The sequence below is a fragment of the Heterocephalus glaber genome, unplaced genomic scaffold (genome assembly GCF_053883595.1).
Source record: "Heterocephalus glaber isolate CG9 unplaced genomic scaffold, H.glaber_assembly_v1.0 deba00001497, whole genome shotgun sequence".
NCBI classification, from domain to species: domain Eukaryota; kingdom Metazoa; phylum Chordata; class Mammalia; order Rodentia; family Bathyergidae; genus Heterocephalus; species Heterocephalus glaber.
The window spans coordinates 27,112,121-27,131,911 of record NW_028258320.1 but is presented as its reverse complement, the minus strand read 5'-3'; the positions used below and the strand labels follow the sequence as shown (position 1 = coordinate 27,131,911).

At 36.4% G+C, this 19,791-nt stretch overlaps 1 protein-coding gene and 1 long non-coding RNA gene across 25 annotated transcripts in view; one reads left to right on the top strand and one right to left on the bottom strand.

Moving 5' to 3' along the window:
- The window catches only part of Ank3 (ankyrin 3), a 515,763-nt gene that overhangs the window by 50,410 nt on the left and 445,562 nt on the right, over positions 1–19,791 (bottom strand). For 20 of the 24 annotated variants that reach the window (XR_015440538.1, XM_087185521.1, XM_087185526.1 and 17 more), the window contains 8 exons: positions 9,047–9,258; positions 7,609–7,816; positions 6,332–6,428; positions 5,548–5,776; positions 4,770–4,895; positions 3,918–4,040; positions 3,458–3,484; positions 2,315–2,396 (listed from right to left, as the gene is read on the bottom strand). Coding sequence is in view for 23 of the 24 variants with exons in the window: in XM_087185521.1 (XP_087041647.1) it covers positions 2,315–2,396; positions 3,458–3,484; positions 3,918–4,040; positions 4,770–4,895; positions 5,548–5,776; positions 6,332–6,428; positions 7,609–7,816; positions 9,047–9,258 (1,104 nt within the window). In the remaining variant the exon portion in view is untranslated. The remainder of the gene's footprint in view (positions 1–2,314; positions 2,397–3,457; positions 3,485–3,917; positions 4,041–4,769; positions 4,896–5,547; positions 5,777–6,331; positions 6,429–7,608; positions 7,817–9,046; positions 9,259–19,791) is intronic. The other 4 variants (XM_087185533.1, XM_087185534.1, XM_004858279.4 and 1 more) reach the window with 1 other exon arrangement.
- LOC147825614 (uncharacterized) lies at positions 9,426–13,804 on the top strand. Its single transcript, XR_015440545.1, has 2 exons — positions 9,426–11,317; positions 12,930–13,804. It is a non-coding gene; the product is annotated as an uncharacterized LOC147825614 (long non-coding RNA).

The window sequence follows — 19,791 nt, the reverse complement described above, 5'->3', positions numbered from 1 at the left end:
GAAGAACTAAGGAAAAACTCACCTATCCATTATCCCTCCTAGTCATAATTCTCAACATCATATTGCTTAACTCTTTTGGGAAATGCTACATTACATATAGATTGAGTTGGGGAGTCCTTGGTTTCAATCCTTTGGCTTTAGTACACATCTTAAGATGATTATTTTTTTTGTACTGGGAATTGAACCTAGGGACTGCAGCATGATAGGCAAGCACTCTATCACTGAGCTGGACCACCAGCCCTTTTTTATTGTTAGGAGACAAGATTCGCCAAATCATCCAGGCTGGCCTCGAACTTGCAATCCTCCTGCCTCAGCCTTCTGAGTAGCTGGGATTACAAGAATGTGGCACTGCACCTGGTAGAATCTTATAACTACCAGACAGTGGGGAAGCATATCTCCTCCACCATTGAAGACTGGCTCCATTCCGCAAAGAAGTCTTCTGAACTATGTCTATGGTTTTATACTTTGCAAGGAACAACCAATTTACCAATCAGCTGCACATTCTATGTTTTAATTACACACATTCGTGATGCCCTATAGCAAGGAAAATTCTGGATGTTAAGAAGTAAACCACATCAGTATCTTTTTTCAGGGGTGTGGGGATGGGGATGAGGGAAAAATGCCTTTCACCTGGAATTCTAACACCAATCAGAGGTCATGACATCGCTTCACTTTTCTTTTCGTCCTTTTTATTCCTTTTCATTCCTGTTTGTCACCTTTACGTGCCCTTTCGTAAAACAACCATCCCCTTCTTTTGGTCAAAAGACAAGCTGTATGTACCTAACTGAAGCTTCCTAAAAAGGAGCAATAATTTCATAAGCAGGAACAATTCATTCAGCCCATGTGTGATCTTCTAAATCAGGTTATCCCCCAAATACACAACTTAGGTACCAGAATGAGATGGGAACCTCTCTGCCTCAAGTGCCTCTGACCGAAAGTGGCTAGCTCATCAAGCCTGTCCAAAGCTTTGGGATATACCCTGGGGGCAGGGGTGGGCTGAGGAGGACCAGAATGCAGTGAGGCTCTTGAGGGAAAAATAATATTCCAAAGAAAATTTATACTCAATATATTTAGTTGTACTGAACACCATCTCACAGTACACATACCCTTTTCCCACTCTGTGGGATAACAGGAGTTAATTTTAGTCCTTACGTTTCTGGAAGTATTCAGACATCTCTGCTAAAGGAGAAAATTCAGATTGGAGGAAGCATTCGTGAGTGTGGTGTGGTTTCATTTCTCTTGTGTTTCCCCATTTGTTATCTGAATATAAAAGCTTTCTTAATAGTGAAGGAACTATACTCTAGAAGGTTATGCTAAGAATATCTGACCTAAGCAGTGAAGTAGTCTCTTCCTACATATTTTGTATGCTAGATTGGTTCACAGAAACAAGAATTAAGGAAAGATGGGAAAAATGAAAATTGTGGGCCCTTACTAGCACATTTCTGAACCTTCCTGAACTCAAGTTAAATATGAGTCAATGGGAAACAACTAGAATGACTAAGTAAAAGTGATTTTTGTATAAATCTTCTTCAAAATGAAGCCCTCTGATGCTCAAAGTGTTACCACACTGCATCAATCAAAGATGGTTCTGCCCTTTGTGGTCAGTTCCTTGGTGGAGGGGATTACTTAGAGGGCTGTGGTGAGCAGCAGAAGTGACAACTACAGAGAGGTGGGAAGAAGAGAGAAGGCAGAAAGAGAAAATGAATATGACTGAATGAATCTGTATCTTACTTGGAAGCCCATTAACAATGAAGCAAAACAACCACTGAGATAAAAGGATTTAAGCAGTCTAGTAAAGACAAGCCTCAGAACTGATATTTTGAGGACAGAGGGAAGAGATAAGAAATCAATAAAGTGCTACCATAAGAAGGAAAGAACATAAAATTCTTGCAAAGTGAGAAGGAAAAGAACTGGGACTAGTACAACAAACTATATTAAGATAAAGGAGATGACATTCAAAGCAGCTTTACCATCCTTTCTACTATCCCAAATATACATGAGAAATATATTTTTTCTTCTGAGTATAGATTTAAAGCAACATTGCTATTTATCCCTGAGCATAGTTAACAATCATCAAAGTAAAATTAATGGCTTGAAAAAACAAAACTTTTGAAGCTATGATTTATAGGTATTTGTACCTTGTATCTTCAACTATACACAAAGTATTACCTAGATTTCATGATAGGGTTTTCCTGTATGTAATTTTTTCTTTAATTATTGAGTTTCCAAATGACACCAAAATTTAGTTTGTATAGAAAAAATGTCTCTTCTTATAAAATCCCACACAGATTAGTAAACGTGTTAGCAAACTCACTCATTCCAGGCTCAGTCAAGTAGCTGTAGCGCTTACGTAAAGCTAAAGATGCAAAGCTCTGTCGTTTATCTGCTTTCTCAGTCTGGAAAAGAAAAAAATAGACTATTTCCAACTTGGTGACATTTTCACAATTTTGACAACATTTTGTAAGGTGGCATGTTGGTATCTTGTTTATCCTTATTTTTCTTCTTTAGCATTCTCCTTTTGAAAAAGTTACATTCCTACAGGAATCCTACAACCCCACCCCAATATCTCAACCAAATAACTACAATTTAGCAAAACACAGCAGACTACAGGGAACTACAAATAAAAGACGAGCATCACAGAGACTTTTGAGTGTGCTGAGCAGTAAGTTTTCCCAAAGTCGTTCAAATTGAAGGCACATATATCACAAAGTACACTCACTATGTGAGTACATTAAAAAAAAAGGCACACGCAGTTTATCATTCCAATCACCATTGTGGTTTCTGTATGTTAAAAGGCATAAAGTACAGAGGAAGAGATTTTAAAACCTGGGAATGGTTTTATTAGCAGCAATGTCTCTGAGTCCTCAGGCTACTGTCTCCATTTTGATGTGTGGGGTTTTTAATCCAACTATCATATAACTTGGAGAAATTTTAGGAGATAACTCAGGCAAAATTCTTTTAAAACTGAACTGAACAATTTGACTCTTAAAAAATGGTCAAGATAAATTTCTTTAGCTAGAATAGCAAATATCTATCAACAACTGGCAAAGAAACATATAAAACATAAGCTGATTTCTACAGTAAAATTTCATGCATTAACCATGCTCTTGATTTAAAAGTTATAACACTGTATAACAGGATAGTAGTGGATAATAAAATATGCATGTGAAACCAAAAAAAATTATACATGCCAGTCCAACACATTTAAAAATGTTTAAATAATTTTAGTTTTTCTTTTAAAATCATTAGCTGGATTATTTTGTGGACTACACTGACAGACTCTTAGGTTGATTGGAGAAAGTGAAATACTTTTAAAGAAAAATATATAGTCTTTACTTCACATAAGCTAAGACCTACAAAATATGATTTGTATATTTCCCACATTTCAGCCCTCTTCTATACATTTTCAATATCTGTTCTACCTCTGATAGAATAAAAGCAGAAGTATTTATATTACCTCATCATCTTGATCTGACTCTGTCTCCTTTTGGTCCCAAGATGCATTGCAGAGACAAGGAATATTATAATGGACAGCAGGGAAAAGAATATCAGGATATGAAAAGGACTGAGTAGGGAGCACAAAATGCAAGCTGGTTTAGAAAGCAAAGCAAATCAAAAGAAGCCAACAAAAAAATATCAAGAACTGTACATCCACAGCAAATTAATGTGTGATGCTATTTGAAAGCATAAAGAAATCTATGGACTAGCAGCAAAAGCGATCAACAGAGGACTCTCATACAAACTATAAGAATTCGACACCACAGTAACAACATTTAGTCAATCTACACAAGGAGACTAATAAAATTTGAGTTTCAAGAGCTTTAATTCTGTTACAAAGCATTCCTTAGGTGCATACCAAGGGCCCACTTCTTCAAGAGCAGGGAAAGAAGTCAAAACGAACCAGTGTTAAAAGATACCTTTTTATGTGCTGGGAGAGTAATATTTAAGTTGCAAACAGCTGTTTGAGGCAGTCCTTTTGTTGTCTTTGGTTCTTTCAGAAAAGACAGACGACCACAGGGCTCTTGGCTGGTGTCTCTAATCTAGAAGAATTTAGGTAGTTGACAGTTACAGAAAAACTTTTCTGAGGATTCCTGTCTGTGTAAGAGTGAAACATGTTTGTTCTATGAAGCCTGCTTAGAGACAGGAAGGGAAAAGATAACAATTACATGTCAACCAGGGTGGTCACAGTTGAACTGGGCAAGATTTAGGGGCACAGTTCTGAGTTCAACAGGATGGTTATATCTGCTCATTTTATCTTGATAATTCATAGTAGAGTCTGGGATATATGGATTTTCTTCCTGTCTAATAATTTCTTTTTCTCCAGGCTTCAATTATTGTAACACAAAATAGCATCAGATAAAAACAATAATGAAACAACTAACCCGACTTCTGTTCTCTGAGGAGGAAGAGGCTGTCTCAAGAAAGTCTGTGGTCTCTCTCAAAAAAATGGAAATGAAACTTGACTACTGAATCTGGATTGCATCCATTTTTTGATTACTGAATATTAACCAGATATGGTACATTTATTCTTGATTGGTTTTACAAACAATTCCTTAAACATAAATGATTCATACATTTTTTAAAAGGTAAAAACCATTTTTATTAATTAGAAAGCTTTACTGAATCTGACCTTGTTCTTAGAGAAGTTCAGGTCTGGTGGGAAGTTTCAAGCTAAATAAATCATTAAAACCTTTTCTTTTAATTCTCTTAAGAGCTTTGTTTTTACTTGGTTATTTTTTTAAATTCAGTCTCTGTTGTAGATGATTTACCTTGATGGAAAATGGCAGTCTATTTTCTCTGAAAGCATAAAAGTTAAAAACAAGTTGCTGTCCTCCTTTGGTAAGTGGGGCCAGATTTCCATAACAATCAACATAAATAGGTTTTCCTTCCAGAACCTTTAGAGTAAAAGAAATGCATAATTTAGTACTAATTTGATTTAGGAGAATTTTGAGATTTTAAATCATCTAATATTAAAAGACACGTTGTCATATTTACCTCCTTATTAGGAAATTACTTCTATGATATTGTTTGCCATAAAAACCATTCTGTAGAGTTACAGCCCAACAGTTGTGACTGGAAATCATTACTGTGGACATTGTAAAATAGAATTTATATTTTTGTTCTGGCACTTTTAAACATGTTTGAGTGGGCTGGGGATTTAGCTTAGTGGTTCTGCTGCCTGCTTCACAAGCACAAGGTCCCGAGATCAATCCCCAGTACCAAAAAAGAAAAAAGAAAACATGTTTGAGAAGGTATCTGATGTCACTTATTCTTATAGTCTTTGAGAAAAGTTTTTAAGCTTTGGATACCAAACAATAGTAATGAATCTTGGCTTTGACAATGAAAGTAAGAAAATTCAAGTAGCCATAACAAAAAAATAATCTCAAAGATGTTTAAAATAATTTGGGAATAAATTTATATCAGTTTTTAAATCAAAAGTAAAATCAGTAATGTACTTAATAAGTAGTGGCTGCTATTATGGCCTCAGGAGAGAAACCTGTATCTGCAGGAGGTTATGAGATAGACTTGTTTTTGTGGACAAGGTACCTCTATATCTTTGCTTCTCGCAACTTCCTCAAAATTCTCTTGTTGCTCTAAAGTTTTGTCCACTTTGTCATCTGTCATACAGAAACAGCGCAGGGAAGATTCTACGGGATCATTCATTTTGGCAAACACAACAAACTTGGCCATATACGGAACACATATTAATTCTCTGTACAGTTGTGTGGCTAAGCTGACAGTTTCTAAAACTTGATGGCAGTCTGCAAGCCAAAATCTGAGACAAACAAAACAGAAGTATGAGAATATGACACAAAAGTTACATTAAAAAAAAAAGAACTTATAATATAAAACTCAGAGGCTAGGGGTGGCTCAGTAGCAGAGTAGTATATCCAAGGCCCCGAGTGTGATCCCCAGTACCAAAATAAACAACAACAAAATCAGGCGTGTAAGGGAACTAAACCAAAGTACTATTAACTTTTTAATTTAAATAGCAAAGACATTTACCCTCTTTATCCACACAGAAAACTTGTATTTATTATTTGATAATATTTTTGCAAGCAAATACTAAGGATTCTCTTGCCTTTCCCACAAAATGGAAAAAAAATACTATAAAAATAACATTGCTATAGAGTACAACAATTTTTACTTCCTGAAAGGTAATAAAACAGATAAACCAATTTCTTAGTGCTTTTTAGAATCTGTTTTCAGGGACAGGGATTTAGCTCAGTGGTTCCACTGCCTTCCTCGCAAGCACAAGAGCACAAGGTCCAGAGTTCGATCCCCGGTACCAAAAAAAAAAAAAAAAAAAAAAAAGAATCTGTTTTCATACCTGGCTGAAACATTGGTTGTAAAAGAGACACAATCCTTTATAAATGTCAAAGGTGTCGTTCCCGTGATGTCTTCCCACTGAGCAGGTGAGGTGCCCCCTGGGAGAACAGCAGCAGATAAGGTTGATTTTATTACATGTTATTAGGGAGATGCTCACTGTAAACTTTTTATTATCATCCTGCTCTTCTCTCTGCATACCCAGTAACTGACAAAACTTTGAACACTTTTTCAGTTTAGTGGTATGTGACGTAGATTTCCTCTCTACTCTCTTTTTATACTTTTATCAGCTTATCGTGCTCTCCTTGTAAATTATTAGTAAATTATTAAATTTTGCTGTTATTTTTTTGAGATGAGGCCTTACTATATCAGTCAGGCTGGTCTCAAACTTCTGGGCTCAAGTGATTCTCCTGCTTCGGCTTCCTAAGTACCTGAGACTACAGGTGTATAGCACCACACCCAACTCCCATAATATTAACTTTTTAAAAATTCTCTCTGCTATTTATCTGGGTAATGATGGTTTAAACATGAGGCAACCACAATGTATATTTTCTTCAATTTATCAGTGTAATGATTTGTTGTTCCATATAGATAATGTAAGTCTCTCTTAAAAAAAATTATCAAGAAGGAACTTATTTTATACCTGGCTGAGCCATTTACTTTTCCAGGGAAAAAGGAGGAATCTGCCATTGAAATTACTCCTCAAAAAAATAAAACAAAGCCTACCTTCAGTGATCCTGGACATTAGTTAAAAATCAGATCAGGATAATCAAAGGATGAATTGGGGTCTGTATTCCAGGTACTTCTGGTCTCCCAAACCCTGGATATTTAGTTTATTGGATAGCCCAGGTGAATAGAAAATGTGAGAACAATCACAAGCTCAAAACTCCCTCCTGTTAGTGCTCTGTGGGGGCTCCATCTATTTTCCCTAAAGTCCATCCAAGTTCCTGGTAGTCTAAAGGGTATTGCTTGTGTTTAGGTCACTGAGAAATTACCTAACTGCTCCAGTAGATTCAATACCTCAACAGTCCCAAGAGGACTCTATTACTAATACTAAACTTAACAGCAGGAAGAGGACAGAACTAAATGTTAAATGAGTCATGAGTCCAGCATCTTGAAACAATTATTCTGAGCATATCAGGGGGGAGGTGACAGAAAAGAATAAATATTTTATACTTTATATCCTACTCTTGTATGTTGGCGTGGATATTTCAAAGGTTTTACGTCACTGCACAGAATCACTACAAATCAACAGGAAGTGCAGCAGCAGCTTAAGCATACCTGTAATGCTGCAGAGAAGGCGCAGGTTGGGTGTCGTGTCCCCCTGGTATCCATTGGGTGCACCTTCTCCTGAGGGTGGGGGCACAGGAATGGTCATGGTGATTGGTTTATGGAATTTCCTTCTTCTTGGCTCCACAGTGACAATCGGGCTAAATGTCGCTTTGCTTCCAAGGGTCTTTTTTACAATTTCATCTGGAACAGGTTGGGCCTAAAGAAAGCAAAAGGACCTTAAATGAAACTAGACATGTTTTTTGCATCAGAAAGTTGACTTTTTACATGAGAAAGACAACAATCTGACAAACCATGACAACAAAATGCTTTTTTCTTCTTTATCCTTTCTATTTTAAGAAGGCATGAAAAAACAAAACCAAAGAAGTTACCCATGGCAGGAACAAGTCAGCCTAGTTCCTTAGTAGAACACAGACCGTACTGGTTTGCATGGAAAACAGGCAGCCAAATCTCAGAGCAGAGAAGCTTCTCAGAGTAATCCAAAGTCAAGGACAACAAAGATTTAGTTCAGTATACTTTAAACTTATGCAGGACATTCCATAAAACCTCACAAAGTCAACTTGTATCTGTGTAAAAGTTGAGGCTTTCAGAGGTGGAACAAAAACCCATTCACATTTTCAAAGGATTTGAACTCTAGGAGCCTAATTTATTCCTTTTAGTTTCTTTCCTATCTGGTAAAATAATTCAACATGAGAGACAGGTGAAGGGCACTTGATGCACTGAAAGGTAAGGTGGTCTCTGGCTCCAGCTGTTTACTAAAGGCTTTCTAGGATTCAGCACGCTGGGTTGAAAAGAATCTAATCATGCCCTGGAGTGTGAGATTTCAGCCTCACAAAAACAGCATGCATTTTCAGCTACCTTATTAATTACTATATTAATTAACAGCATAAGATGGGTTATTTGCATTTCATTTTTCTTATTCAATAAGGAAAAAAAGAACTAGTTAAGGTCAAACTAATTAAAATGAATAAATATAAAGATCATTCTTGCCAAGATTTTCAGTTTCCAAACCAAAACAAGTTTCAACTGGTTTGGATGAAACCCAGCATTTATGATTTACTTAAACCCAAATAATAGTGCTTATGAACTGCACTGACTTTTATGATGTGGCATATTAAAAACCACGTTTCAGTATGCTGCTCCACACACTGAGATCAAGAAACTATGGGTGAAAACATTATCCTTCATCAGAAATCTACTGAGGTTTTTAAACAGAAAAATTCTAAAATATTCAGTCTTATTTAACTGGACACTAACTTTACACGGCATGCTCTTCATTTGAAATAGGTTAATGATTTCCAAAATGGCCTAATTAGCAATGTCATTAAGGACAAGTTATGATGGTAATTCAGAGCGGAACACCCTCACATGCCTTCTGTGTATGCTGAGGGAAACAGGACTTGTGAAAAGGGTGCCTTCCGAACAGTACCTGGAGGCCCACTCGAATTCTTTTGGTTAGAGCACCCTCTGGGAAAGATGCCTGGACCAGGGGCACAGTGGTGCTGCTCAGAATTCCACCTTCAGGACCAATCTGGTTGCTTTCCTGCTTAATCCGCGAAACCACTGCAAAATACTGGGGGAAATCCTTAGTAATAATCCTGCAGATCCGCTTTTTCCCCAACTCTTCTGGGCTGTCAAGTTCTGAAAAGACAAAGAAGTGAAAAGGCCATGAGAATATGTATACCTACAAAACACCTTGGGATAAACTGCAACTAACTGATACATAAAAATATAAAAATTGTGTTAAGGCGGTGTGCCATTTCAATGCATGTATACTTTGTAATGTCTAAGTCAGATTACACATACATAGATCTCAAATGTTTATCGTTACTTTATGGTGAAAACTTTAAAAGTGCTTTCTTCTATTTTTTTTTGTTTTTTGTTTTTTTCTTTAGACAGGGTCTTGCTATATATTGCAAGCTGGCCTCAAATTCTTGATCCCCTTGCTGCAGGCACCCAAGTGCTAGGATCACAGGTGCCCAACTGCTGCTAGGTTTCTGAAATGTACATATATTAATATTACCTATAGTGATCATACTGTGTAGTAACGTACCAGAACTTCTTGCTCCTATTCACTGCGACTTATACCCATTGAACAATCTTTCCCATCTCTGCCCCTACTTTCCCGGACCCCTGGTAATGACCATTCTATTCTCAGCTTGTATGAGATCAACATTTTTAGATTGCAATATAGGAGATCATGTGGTATTGTCTTTCTGTGCCTGACTTATTTCACAATTCTGATGGACTTTTTTTTTCATTTTTCTTTCCTTTTTCCTTCCTTCCTTCCTTCCTTCCTTCCTACCTTTTCTTCCTTCCATTGTTCTTTTTTGTCGTACTGGGGATCAAACCCAGGGCCTTGCACATGCTAGCAAGGGCTACACCACTGAGGTACTGACAAATTTATTTTTCTTCAGTAGCTAAAACAGACTTTTTGTGATAAAGAGAAAACTGTAATGACCATAAAAGAATATGAGTTTTCAAAAATATTACAGCACTATTACCATAGTTGCACAAAATGTTTCTACCAAAGAACATATTCAAAAATTGGCACCATACCACATACAAATTTCCACTCTCCAAGAAGAGATTCTGATGACAGTAATCTATCCTCAAAGCTGACAGAAGTAGGAAAGAGTCAGAAAAAAAGTAGAGCTTCACAAAACAGTAATATGTGTAAAAAGCTCTAGAGCTTTATTTGAAAAACTTTCAAATTTTTTTCTTTTGGTACCAGGGATCGAACTCGGGTCCTTGTGCTTGCAGGGCAGGTGGCAGAACCACTGAGCTAAATCCCTAGCCCTCAAATGTTTCTAAAATAGGTAAATTATTATCATCACCAATTTCTGTCTGCCCTTTGATAGGCATCAAATTCAACCTTCTTTCTCTGAGGTCCTAACTCCAGGAAAGAATTTATAGCTTGCCTACTCCTTTCAAACTTTTGACTCACTTTCCTTCGTAGTTCATGTCTGATGGTAAAGTCCAGTTGCTTCTGTCTTGGAAATGGCTCACTCTCCGGCCACCCATTGTTCAGCTTCGGTTTCAGCTTTCTTGAGTTATGGAGGCCACTTCCTAACCAACTATCTCTTTTTTATTCACCTGCCTGAGCTTTAGTTCATCTCCCCACTACTGCATCCAGAGGGGTTTTCTTTAAAGTTATGCATAATTCTGCTAAATTTAGCTGGAATAAATGAATTTACAATTTTCTGGAATAATAAATCCTTGAAGCTAGCCAAGAGTGTTTTAGAAAAGTAGGTTTGTAAGAGAGGATTTATCTTCCAAGATATTAAAATTTATCTAGAAATACCATAATAAAACATACAAGAATAGATAAACAGATCAGGGGGACAATAATAGAAAAGAAACAGTTTCAGGTTTGTGTATGTAATATGTATACACACATATGTAAGTCCATATATATTTACACATAATGCAAGTTATATTTACAGCAAAGTCATACATTCAAATCAGAGGGGGGTAAATGGTTTATTTAAAAGATGGGTTTTTGAATCACTGTCTGTTCCACTCCGAGGTGTTTAGGTCAGCGAGGAGCTGGAGCCTAGGGAAGAGAGCACCTCTCGGCAGGACTGGAGGACCCAGGGCGGCAAGGTTTCTCCAAAGTCGTGTGCCTGGATAGCACAACATCTCCAGTTAAGCGATCATCTCTGGCTTCTCTTTGTCTTTGTCAGAGCATCTCAGCAAGGTACAGTGCTCTTGTTCCGTCCTCCGACTCGTCCTCTTTTTTGCTTCTAAGAACCATTTGTGTAACACTAATTCTTAAGACAGACATGTCTGACATGGTTATACAGAAACCTGATGTTTTCAGATGACTGACACGTAAAAACGTGGAAAAGATTAAGAACGAAACAAATTCATCTAAACTTCCAGGCAATTCAGTTGACTTTCAGCTGTAAAAGTGGAATTCCAAACACAAGAACATATTCAGCTACATGACAAAGTAAACCTATGGATATAGTGTTTTATGAACAATCTTTAAAAATAAAAGAAACCCCTTCACAATAAAAAAACAATAAAAGATGATGTTGACATAATTGAAAATCTATTTGTAAAAAGAAAGCTAAATCATTACATCATATATATTTTTCACTGTTTTTAAAAATTAAAATATTGCCTCCCCCCAAATTCAGAAAAAAATGCTTTATTTAGCCTTGGAGAAAACGTTCCCATATAAAACTAGAAACTTAGAAGCTTAAAAGGCAGTTTTGACTATATAGAAATGTAAACTTTTCACCCAAGATGCATGTAGTTAGTATTGAAAACATACACTAAATAAAAAATAATGTAAAGCTTTTCGTCACAAAAATAGTAAACCTGAAAGACAAAAAGTGGACTCTAGGAAAAGTTAATAGACACATTCTGACAAGGTTTTAGTTTGCTCAACACCAAAGGTAGCTATAAATTATTTAGAAGATGAGAGACAACAGCAAAATGTTATAAACAGACAATACACAGAAGCTGAAAAATGGTCTGTGAGCATTTATTAAAATCTTCAAATCCAATAATTTACATGCAATGTCAACTAAAACTAATTTTGCTCCACACCTACCTCTTTAATTAGTGAAAGTATTACCCGTGGACTTATACAGCTGTGGTTATTTTACTTGTTAACAAAATAAAGAGAAAATTCTCAAACTTCAGGGGGTAGGGGTTTTGGTGTTTGCTAGTCATATAAGCCTCTGTGCATACCTCTGATGGACTGCGCACACCTCCTCCTGTCCCTTCCCTATTACATTTCTGTCTCCCTGATCAGATACCTGGGGCTCATTCTGGAATGATCATGGCTCGTTCCACATACAAATGTATATAATGGCAAATGGATGGTTAGATAATTGGATCAAAGGTATCTTCTCGGTTTAGCGATCAGCCATTGAGCTCTGACATAGGAGTTTCAAATTAATTGTCAACTATTGGAGAAATAGGATTTGGCCCTGTTTAGAAGTGGAACTGGAATTCTGCTATTCTTTGTTTCCTACAGAATCTTTTTCCTCTCTGCAAACCTAAACACTAGTGAAGGAAAATAAAACAAAAGTAAAGAATTACAAAAAGCTCAGTATAGACAAACAAGAAAGAATCTGATTGCTCAGAAATATACTGTATTTTGGGGGAGTTTACCTATTCACTAACTGATAGGAAAAACAAGTTTTCCATATAGAACAAATAAATGTCCCTCCCTAGAATTTGGACTAATGTAAGAGAGTGAATTCCCAGATGCTCGCACTGCACCTGAGAAAGTTTCAATACTCTGTACAGCACATGATCATCAGCTAAACAGGTATTTCTACCTTGAACCACAGAGTTGTCATGAAGTTCTCCTTCACAACGGCTCAGAACTCCAGGACAAGCAACTTAGGAAGATTGCTGTGATATTACTTCCTTCAAGCACCACGGATTTCTTCACTCTGCCTGCCACAATCTATCAGTGTGAAATTTGTCGCAGATTGATCTGGACCCACTGAGGAAGAGAGGCACCTGTTGGAGAACTAGCAATATTGTGTACTTCTTGGTCGTTTGTGTGCGTACATTAGTGAGGTGTTAATGTAGAAACAGCTGCATCACCCCTGGAAACTGTAACAGCAATGGACAGGAGGGGGAACAAAACCGCTGCTTTGTGTGACAGAGGCAGCCCTAGCCACGCTTGCACTAGTATAGCACATGTTAGTTCTTACAGGTAGGTACCTAGCGGGCAAATCCACCCAAATCTGAAGTGGGCACCTACATTTCACATGCAGGTGAATGGTAAACGTAGAAACTAATTTCTATTCACATAAACAGAAAAGCTCCCAGGAGAAGTTATCAGTGCCCTCTGTGCTCGACTTCTGAGATTTTCTAAGGGTTTGGGGTAACCCCTACATTGTACCCATTCTATTTTGAAAACATTTAGCAATTTTGAGTCACCACTGAAACTTGCAAGGTAATGACTTTTACTGTACATATTACCAGGTATTGTGAAGGCAAGTCTCAACTAAAGAAGCAACTAATGTGGCAGTGGAAAAGCCAAGTGGGAATAACTAGGGGCCCACCCATCGTTCTTTTCTTTCTTTCTTTCTTTTGGTACTGGGGATCGAACTCAGGTCCTTGTGCTTGTGCAGCAGGTGGTGAAACCACTGAGCTAAATCCCCGGCCCCCCACCCACCATTCTTTAGAGAACAACACACACTGCTTTCATAAACATTCAGATTCTTAGGCCTCACTATGATGAAACCAAGAAACAGTATCTTTCCATGTTCCCTATATAACCAGGCTAATTCCAGTATAGTTGCGTACTTAAATATTTGTAAATTTTTTAAAGAATAAAGGTCAAAAGAAATGTACAAAATATCAAAAAGTATTCCTTAAATATTGGTTTATAAAAAGAGGCATAATCCCTTCAATAGCCACAGATAAAGGCCTAAATTCTAGGATACTGCATAAATAAGAAATAAATGATGTAGACAGTAGATAAATATGAAGAGGCAAGATGAGGAGGTGAAAACCAGTTAGTAAAGTCACTCTAGAATGCTTATGACTTCAAAATCTGTCTCATCATCTTACTGATCAGCAATGGGACAGATGTTAGTCATGACATACTATGGAATAGTATGCACTATTAAAAATAATGAGGTGAGAAGTTCTAATTAAGATTTTAATGTATAAATCTCAAAACATAAAAAGTCACCAAAAATATGATCTTAAAACAACTGACTAACCATCTCTTGGCATGCCTTGCATCTGTACAAGTTTATATAAATCATATCTTTAATATGTCTGTGTATATTCATACAATTTATAGAAAAAGGGGAGATGAAGAGGGAAGAGGAATTATAAGGAATATGAATTATAAGGAATTATAAGGAATATGAATTATAAGGAATTATATTCATAAATTATTAGGTATGTAACACTAATATGAAAGAATACACACAAAAAACACACTATACAATATTTTACTGCAGTTACCACTCATGTACCTTTGTTTCTTGTTCCTTGCTTTAAAAAAGAAAACTGAAATACGAAAGTAAAATGACCTTAGCTGAATATTTGAAAATTGGTAACTAAAGATCCCAGTGTCTAGAGAAGGCTGCAAGTGGGAAGGAAGCCAGGGCTCTCAATACTCAACTACTACAATGACTTGACTTGTGGCTGCTGTTGTGGATGATATCTTTCCTCAAGGCTTCCAATTCTAAGGAAACTATTAGTATATATTAAAATTAGGTTTTCTTTCATAAAATGTTAAGTAACTATCATTCAGTTACATTAAATTCAATAATGTTTGGTACTGAGAATCCAACATATGGTACGGCTCAACTAGTATCCTCTGAACAGATAAATCATTTGGGAGACTCAGATAACTTTTCATTCCAAGGAATAGTATAATTCTTTAAGTCTTCTCTAAAATGTATGTAGTTGTAGAAACTGGTTAATAGTTTTATTTTTTATTAAAAAAATATGAAAAAGTGGCTCTAATCTTCCTACTTTTAAATACACAATGAAGTTTATTATTTTCACGTGTTTACAGCTCAAATCACTGTTTAGTGACTATTCAAAATGTATTAAAAACTCATGAGAATATAAAATTCCTCTGAAAGCTCTGTGGTGCAAACATAAGAAGTGTCCCACTGAAGTCTGATTTACAAATGGCAATAAACTGTTTAGACAGTGGCAATAAAGTCTGATTATCCAAAAATGAACAATGCTAGTATGCTTTCCAGGATTAATTTATATGTACTGAGATTCTTAAATGGTCCATTAGCTCAGAGAAGGGGAATATATTACCAAGAATCTTTGTTTTGCTTCCATTCTTTAGATATAGAAAAAAGCTCAACAAAATAATTTACATCACAAATATGATCCCTGTACTGTATTCACACCCTCAGAGTCCCCAGCTCCTAGTGCAGGGCGCCCCAACATAGCCAGACAATAAGAAACACCATGTGTCAACAGCACAGACTCCTAGACTTGTCTAGTACAGACTCTGACTTGGCGGGCCTGCTGTGGAGCCTGGAAATCTATTTTTCACACTTATTTCAGCAGACTCGATGACTTGGCACTTCGGGTAAAAGGTCTTAGTGAACTCTCATCCCATACCTGGTCTTAAAAATTCAGAACTCAAATTGTTATTGAGAATATAACAACTGGATCTCATGAAAAACAACTAAAGGATCATTCAATATGAGAAGAGAAGCGGATGGAACAACAAAAAATACCCATTCCTGTTCTTTTAAATGGTTTTGTCTTTTAAAAGGATACAGTAAAACACTCCATAGCTATAGAGGAAGGAGGAATGACATAAATTGCTATCATGTAAACAATGAAACAAACACAAAATTAAATCTAAGAGCTTCTTACCTAAAAGGTCATTCAGAATGGCATAGACTGAAAAAACCCTGAAAATCTTTTTCCCTATTCCTCTTGTTTTAATATGTGACTAGTAAAATTTTTACATACGCACCCACAAAGGACTAAAAGGAAGAGAGGAATATTCTGAAATAGGTAGTTTTGGCCAGAAAAAAAAGGTTAAAATTTACATTTACTGAATATTTACTCTATGGCAGGTCAATTATTACTTTGCTTACACAGCATTTTAGCCACACAGGTATATGAAATTCAAAGAGGACAAGCGGCTTGCCCAAACTGACGTAATTGGATAGTTGAACAATTGAGAGTAGAACAAAGGTCTTGGAAAGGGGGGAAATGACGTCACAGGCATGGACTTCAACCATTACTTAGTATCTCTGCAGACTGCCCTGGCACATGGGTGGTGGTTGATCAATGGATGAGTATGAATAGATCTGCAAATATCTTGGGTGAAAAGGGTGACATGATTTCTAATTGGCATAATTTATAAACAGAAAGCTCTCACTGATAGTGGTAAACTTCTTAAGCACCTAGTAACTCAGTTCCTTTACTTGTAACAAGACAGCATTCCTAGTAACTGAGGATCATGAAATCCCTTATAAATACAAATGGTTTTGGAGATCCTTTCTACAGTGAAGCAAAAGTAACAGGACAGAAATCATGTTCTAAAAAAGATGACTCTTAAGGCTTTCAAATGATCACTGATTAATTTTGCCTCATATTTACATGTATATGATAAAATATCTTAATAACTTGGTAGAATGGAGAAACAACTGTCTTTCTTGTACCAAATTAGGTTTGAAGGCTATTTGTGTCCTGGTTAGGTCTGAATGTGAGTAGTCCATAGAAGGAATACAAATGACCTCAAGGTTGTACATTAGATGGTTTCTACACTTAAGGTTTGAATTCTAGTCAGGTAGATGTTATGCTCAGCTTACTCCTCTAAGAATGGAGTGTTTGATATTGACAGGTAAAAAAAAAATGGAGTATTGGAACGTTGGCACTCAAAAGGTCAATCTAGATAGTATGGTATGTGGAAAATCATTGTAAATGAGTGCCCAGAGTTCAAATGCAGATGTGCAACCAGTGTACTTGGTCCCTGGGCAAGTTCCTAAACATCGGAGCCCTGTTTTCCTCACCTATGAGATCAGGATGTTTCCTTTGGGGTGGACACAATAAGTAAATGACAAAAAATTCTGGCACAATTCTGTTGATGCAGTAACTTAGAAAGGATATGTATTCTCTCCAACATCACACAGCTTGGGAGACAGGAGAACCAGAGAATCAATCTGTAGTGGATCTAAAGGAATACACAAGTTGGATTTTTTAAAAATCACACTCTCTGCTTTGTGTATCTCTACAAAAGTGTAGACCTGAATTACAATTCATTCAATTTTTAAAAGAAAATTTTACCAATTACAGAAAAATAAAATCAGATAAATTGGGGAAATGAAGAAAAGATAAATTTACAATATTCAACTCTAGCTGTAGACTATGTGGAATAATATAGCACTGGTAATATAGTCATTGAAATACTTTAGAAAATGAAGGCATTCATCTCTTTGGAGTTAAAGTTCAGCTTCATCTGAATATGCAACTTCTATTACAAGCTCATGCAAATTATTACAGGGAAAAAATCCTTAAATGATAAAGCCTGATCCTTCTTCTTTGGCATAAACGTAATAGGTATCTTTTCAATTTTTAAGAAACTTATATAAAAATAATAGTTTCATGGAAATTTTAAGGGTAGCAGAGAGGCTCCATGAACCTCATATAATTATAGTAATTCAATCCATATTCTTATGTCTATGTGGATAAGCCTATTTTATGTCTTTTAACTATTTAGAGTACAGGTCTTTTTTGTTATTCATATTTATACAATGAGTTAAATGTTAATGATGCAGAATGTCTGGAAACAATGATAGATCTGCTTGTTTCCCCTCCAGTTTTAGCAGTCTATGTAATTTGCGACAATTTTATATTTTAAAACTATTTTAAAATTAATTCTAATCATTATATGTTTATGAGGGGTTATAAAAATCAAGGAGATGTAATTGACTTTTGAACTCTATTTTCAGAGAAGTTTATGATTACTTTATATCCCATGTACAGAATAAATGTCACCCAAAATCTCCCATAGTGTCCCAGACCTCTTCTTCTCTTTCTTTTTCAAGAAAGTTGCTTTCTCTCTTGGGTATGGGTCAGTGGGTGACTGAGGTAAGGTGTTACCAAGAGTGGAGGATATGTCTGGGTACAAGTCATCCATTTCTGCATTCATTCAAAAAATTATAATGAAGTGACAATTTCGCACCGAGTTGGATTGAACATAAAAGCTGCGCCTTTAAGGGCCTCACAGTCCACCATGGAAGGCAACAAAGTTCAAGGCTCCATGTTACAGCAAAAGGTCAGGTACTGTCGACGTATTTACCAGGTCGACCTAACAGTCTGGGGGTTAGGGAAGGTTTCCCGGAAGATGTGAAGTGGGGAGAGGGAATCTGGCTACACTGGCATAATCATTTGAACGTCTTCCTCCCTGACTGCAGATGAAGGGACTCATAGTCTTTCCATCTGCTTCTCCGTATTTTTCCCAAAATTCCATACTTGCTTATTTTTCTGTGTAAAATAAAAATACAGTTTTCAGGCAACTAACTCCATTATGTCACTCTTCAGCCCTTTGTTTAAACTATTACTATTGTATCCAAAAGAGAAAACAATTAGTTAATATAATCCTATCTTAAAAGGCCAAGATAAAGTCTTAAAGTTCATGCATCAGTAACCCAGTACCCATGGAGAGCACTGAGCTCTGAGGACTTGGACTGGCCATCTTTGGCACACTGGTCTGTACCGTCACCCACACAGCGTAGCGAAGCCTGGTGCCCGGCCTCCGTTCTGCTTCAGCGCCCTCCTACGGCTAAAAGTTCCCCCATGCCATATGTACACGTGGGGTAGGGTGTCAGGTGTCACTATTTTGTCTTTATGATGTTTCATAAAGACATCTAATTGGTGGCAAATCAACACCTACAGACATATAAAACATGGCATTATTAATTAATGCTCCCTTGCTTTTATTCAATTTTCAAGTAGTTGTTTCGAGTAGTTGTTTGGGGGCACTGTCCTGATATAGTGCCTTTTTGCAGTATTATAGTCTTCAATTCATGGAGCTGAGTTAAAATGCTAGACTGAAAACAGGCCACTATTTTGTTAGGATTTAACTCATTTACTTCAGTCTTTAAATTTTTGTTTATTTTTATATTTTTATGCCCCAACCACAATCCTAATTTGGTCACCTAACTTTTTTTTTACCCTTTGGAGTTTTTCCAAAATTGTTACTACTAGATTTCTTCAACAGATGGTGCTGTGTACAAAATAAAGCTGCATATTTTACTCTTCAGTGCCCAACTGCTTCTAGTGACTTCACTTTTAAGATTACTGTTTGTCTTAGGGTTGGTCAGTTAAAGACAGTCAAACTGAAATGAACCAAATTGGCAACTTTTAACTGAGAAGTATGTGTTTGACATATTGTCGGTACAGTTAGATAAAACTGGAAAATTTATGTTACATAAGAATTGATTTTCCTTTTCCACTAATAAAATAATATATCCAACTGTCTTAAAAACATCCTTTGCTCTCATATGAAAGTCAAGCAATGACATGTGAGAAGATGTCTTTCTAGCCTTATAAAATTGAGGAAATCTAGCAACATACTGTTCCAATCCAGTGACTAGGATTTTAAAATGAGAGCATGTTTCATGTATCTTCAAAGTCTTCTATGTGATACTTGGCAACGATTATAATTTTTAAACCTTAAAGATATATAAAACT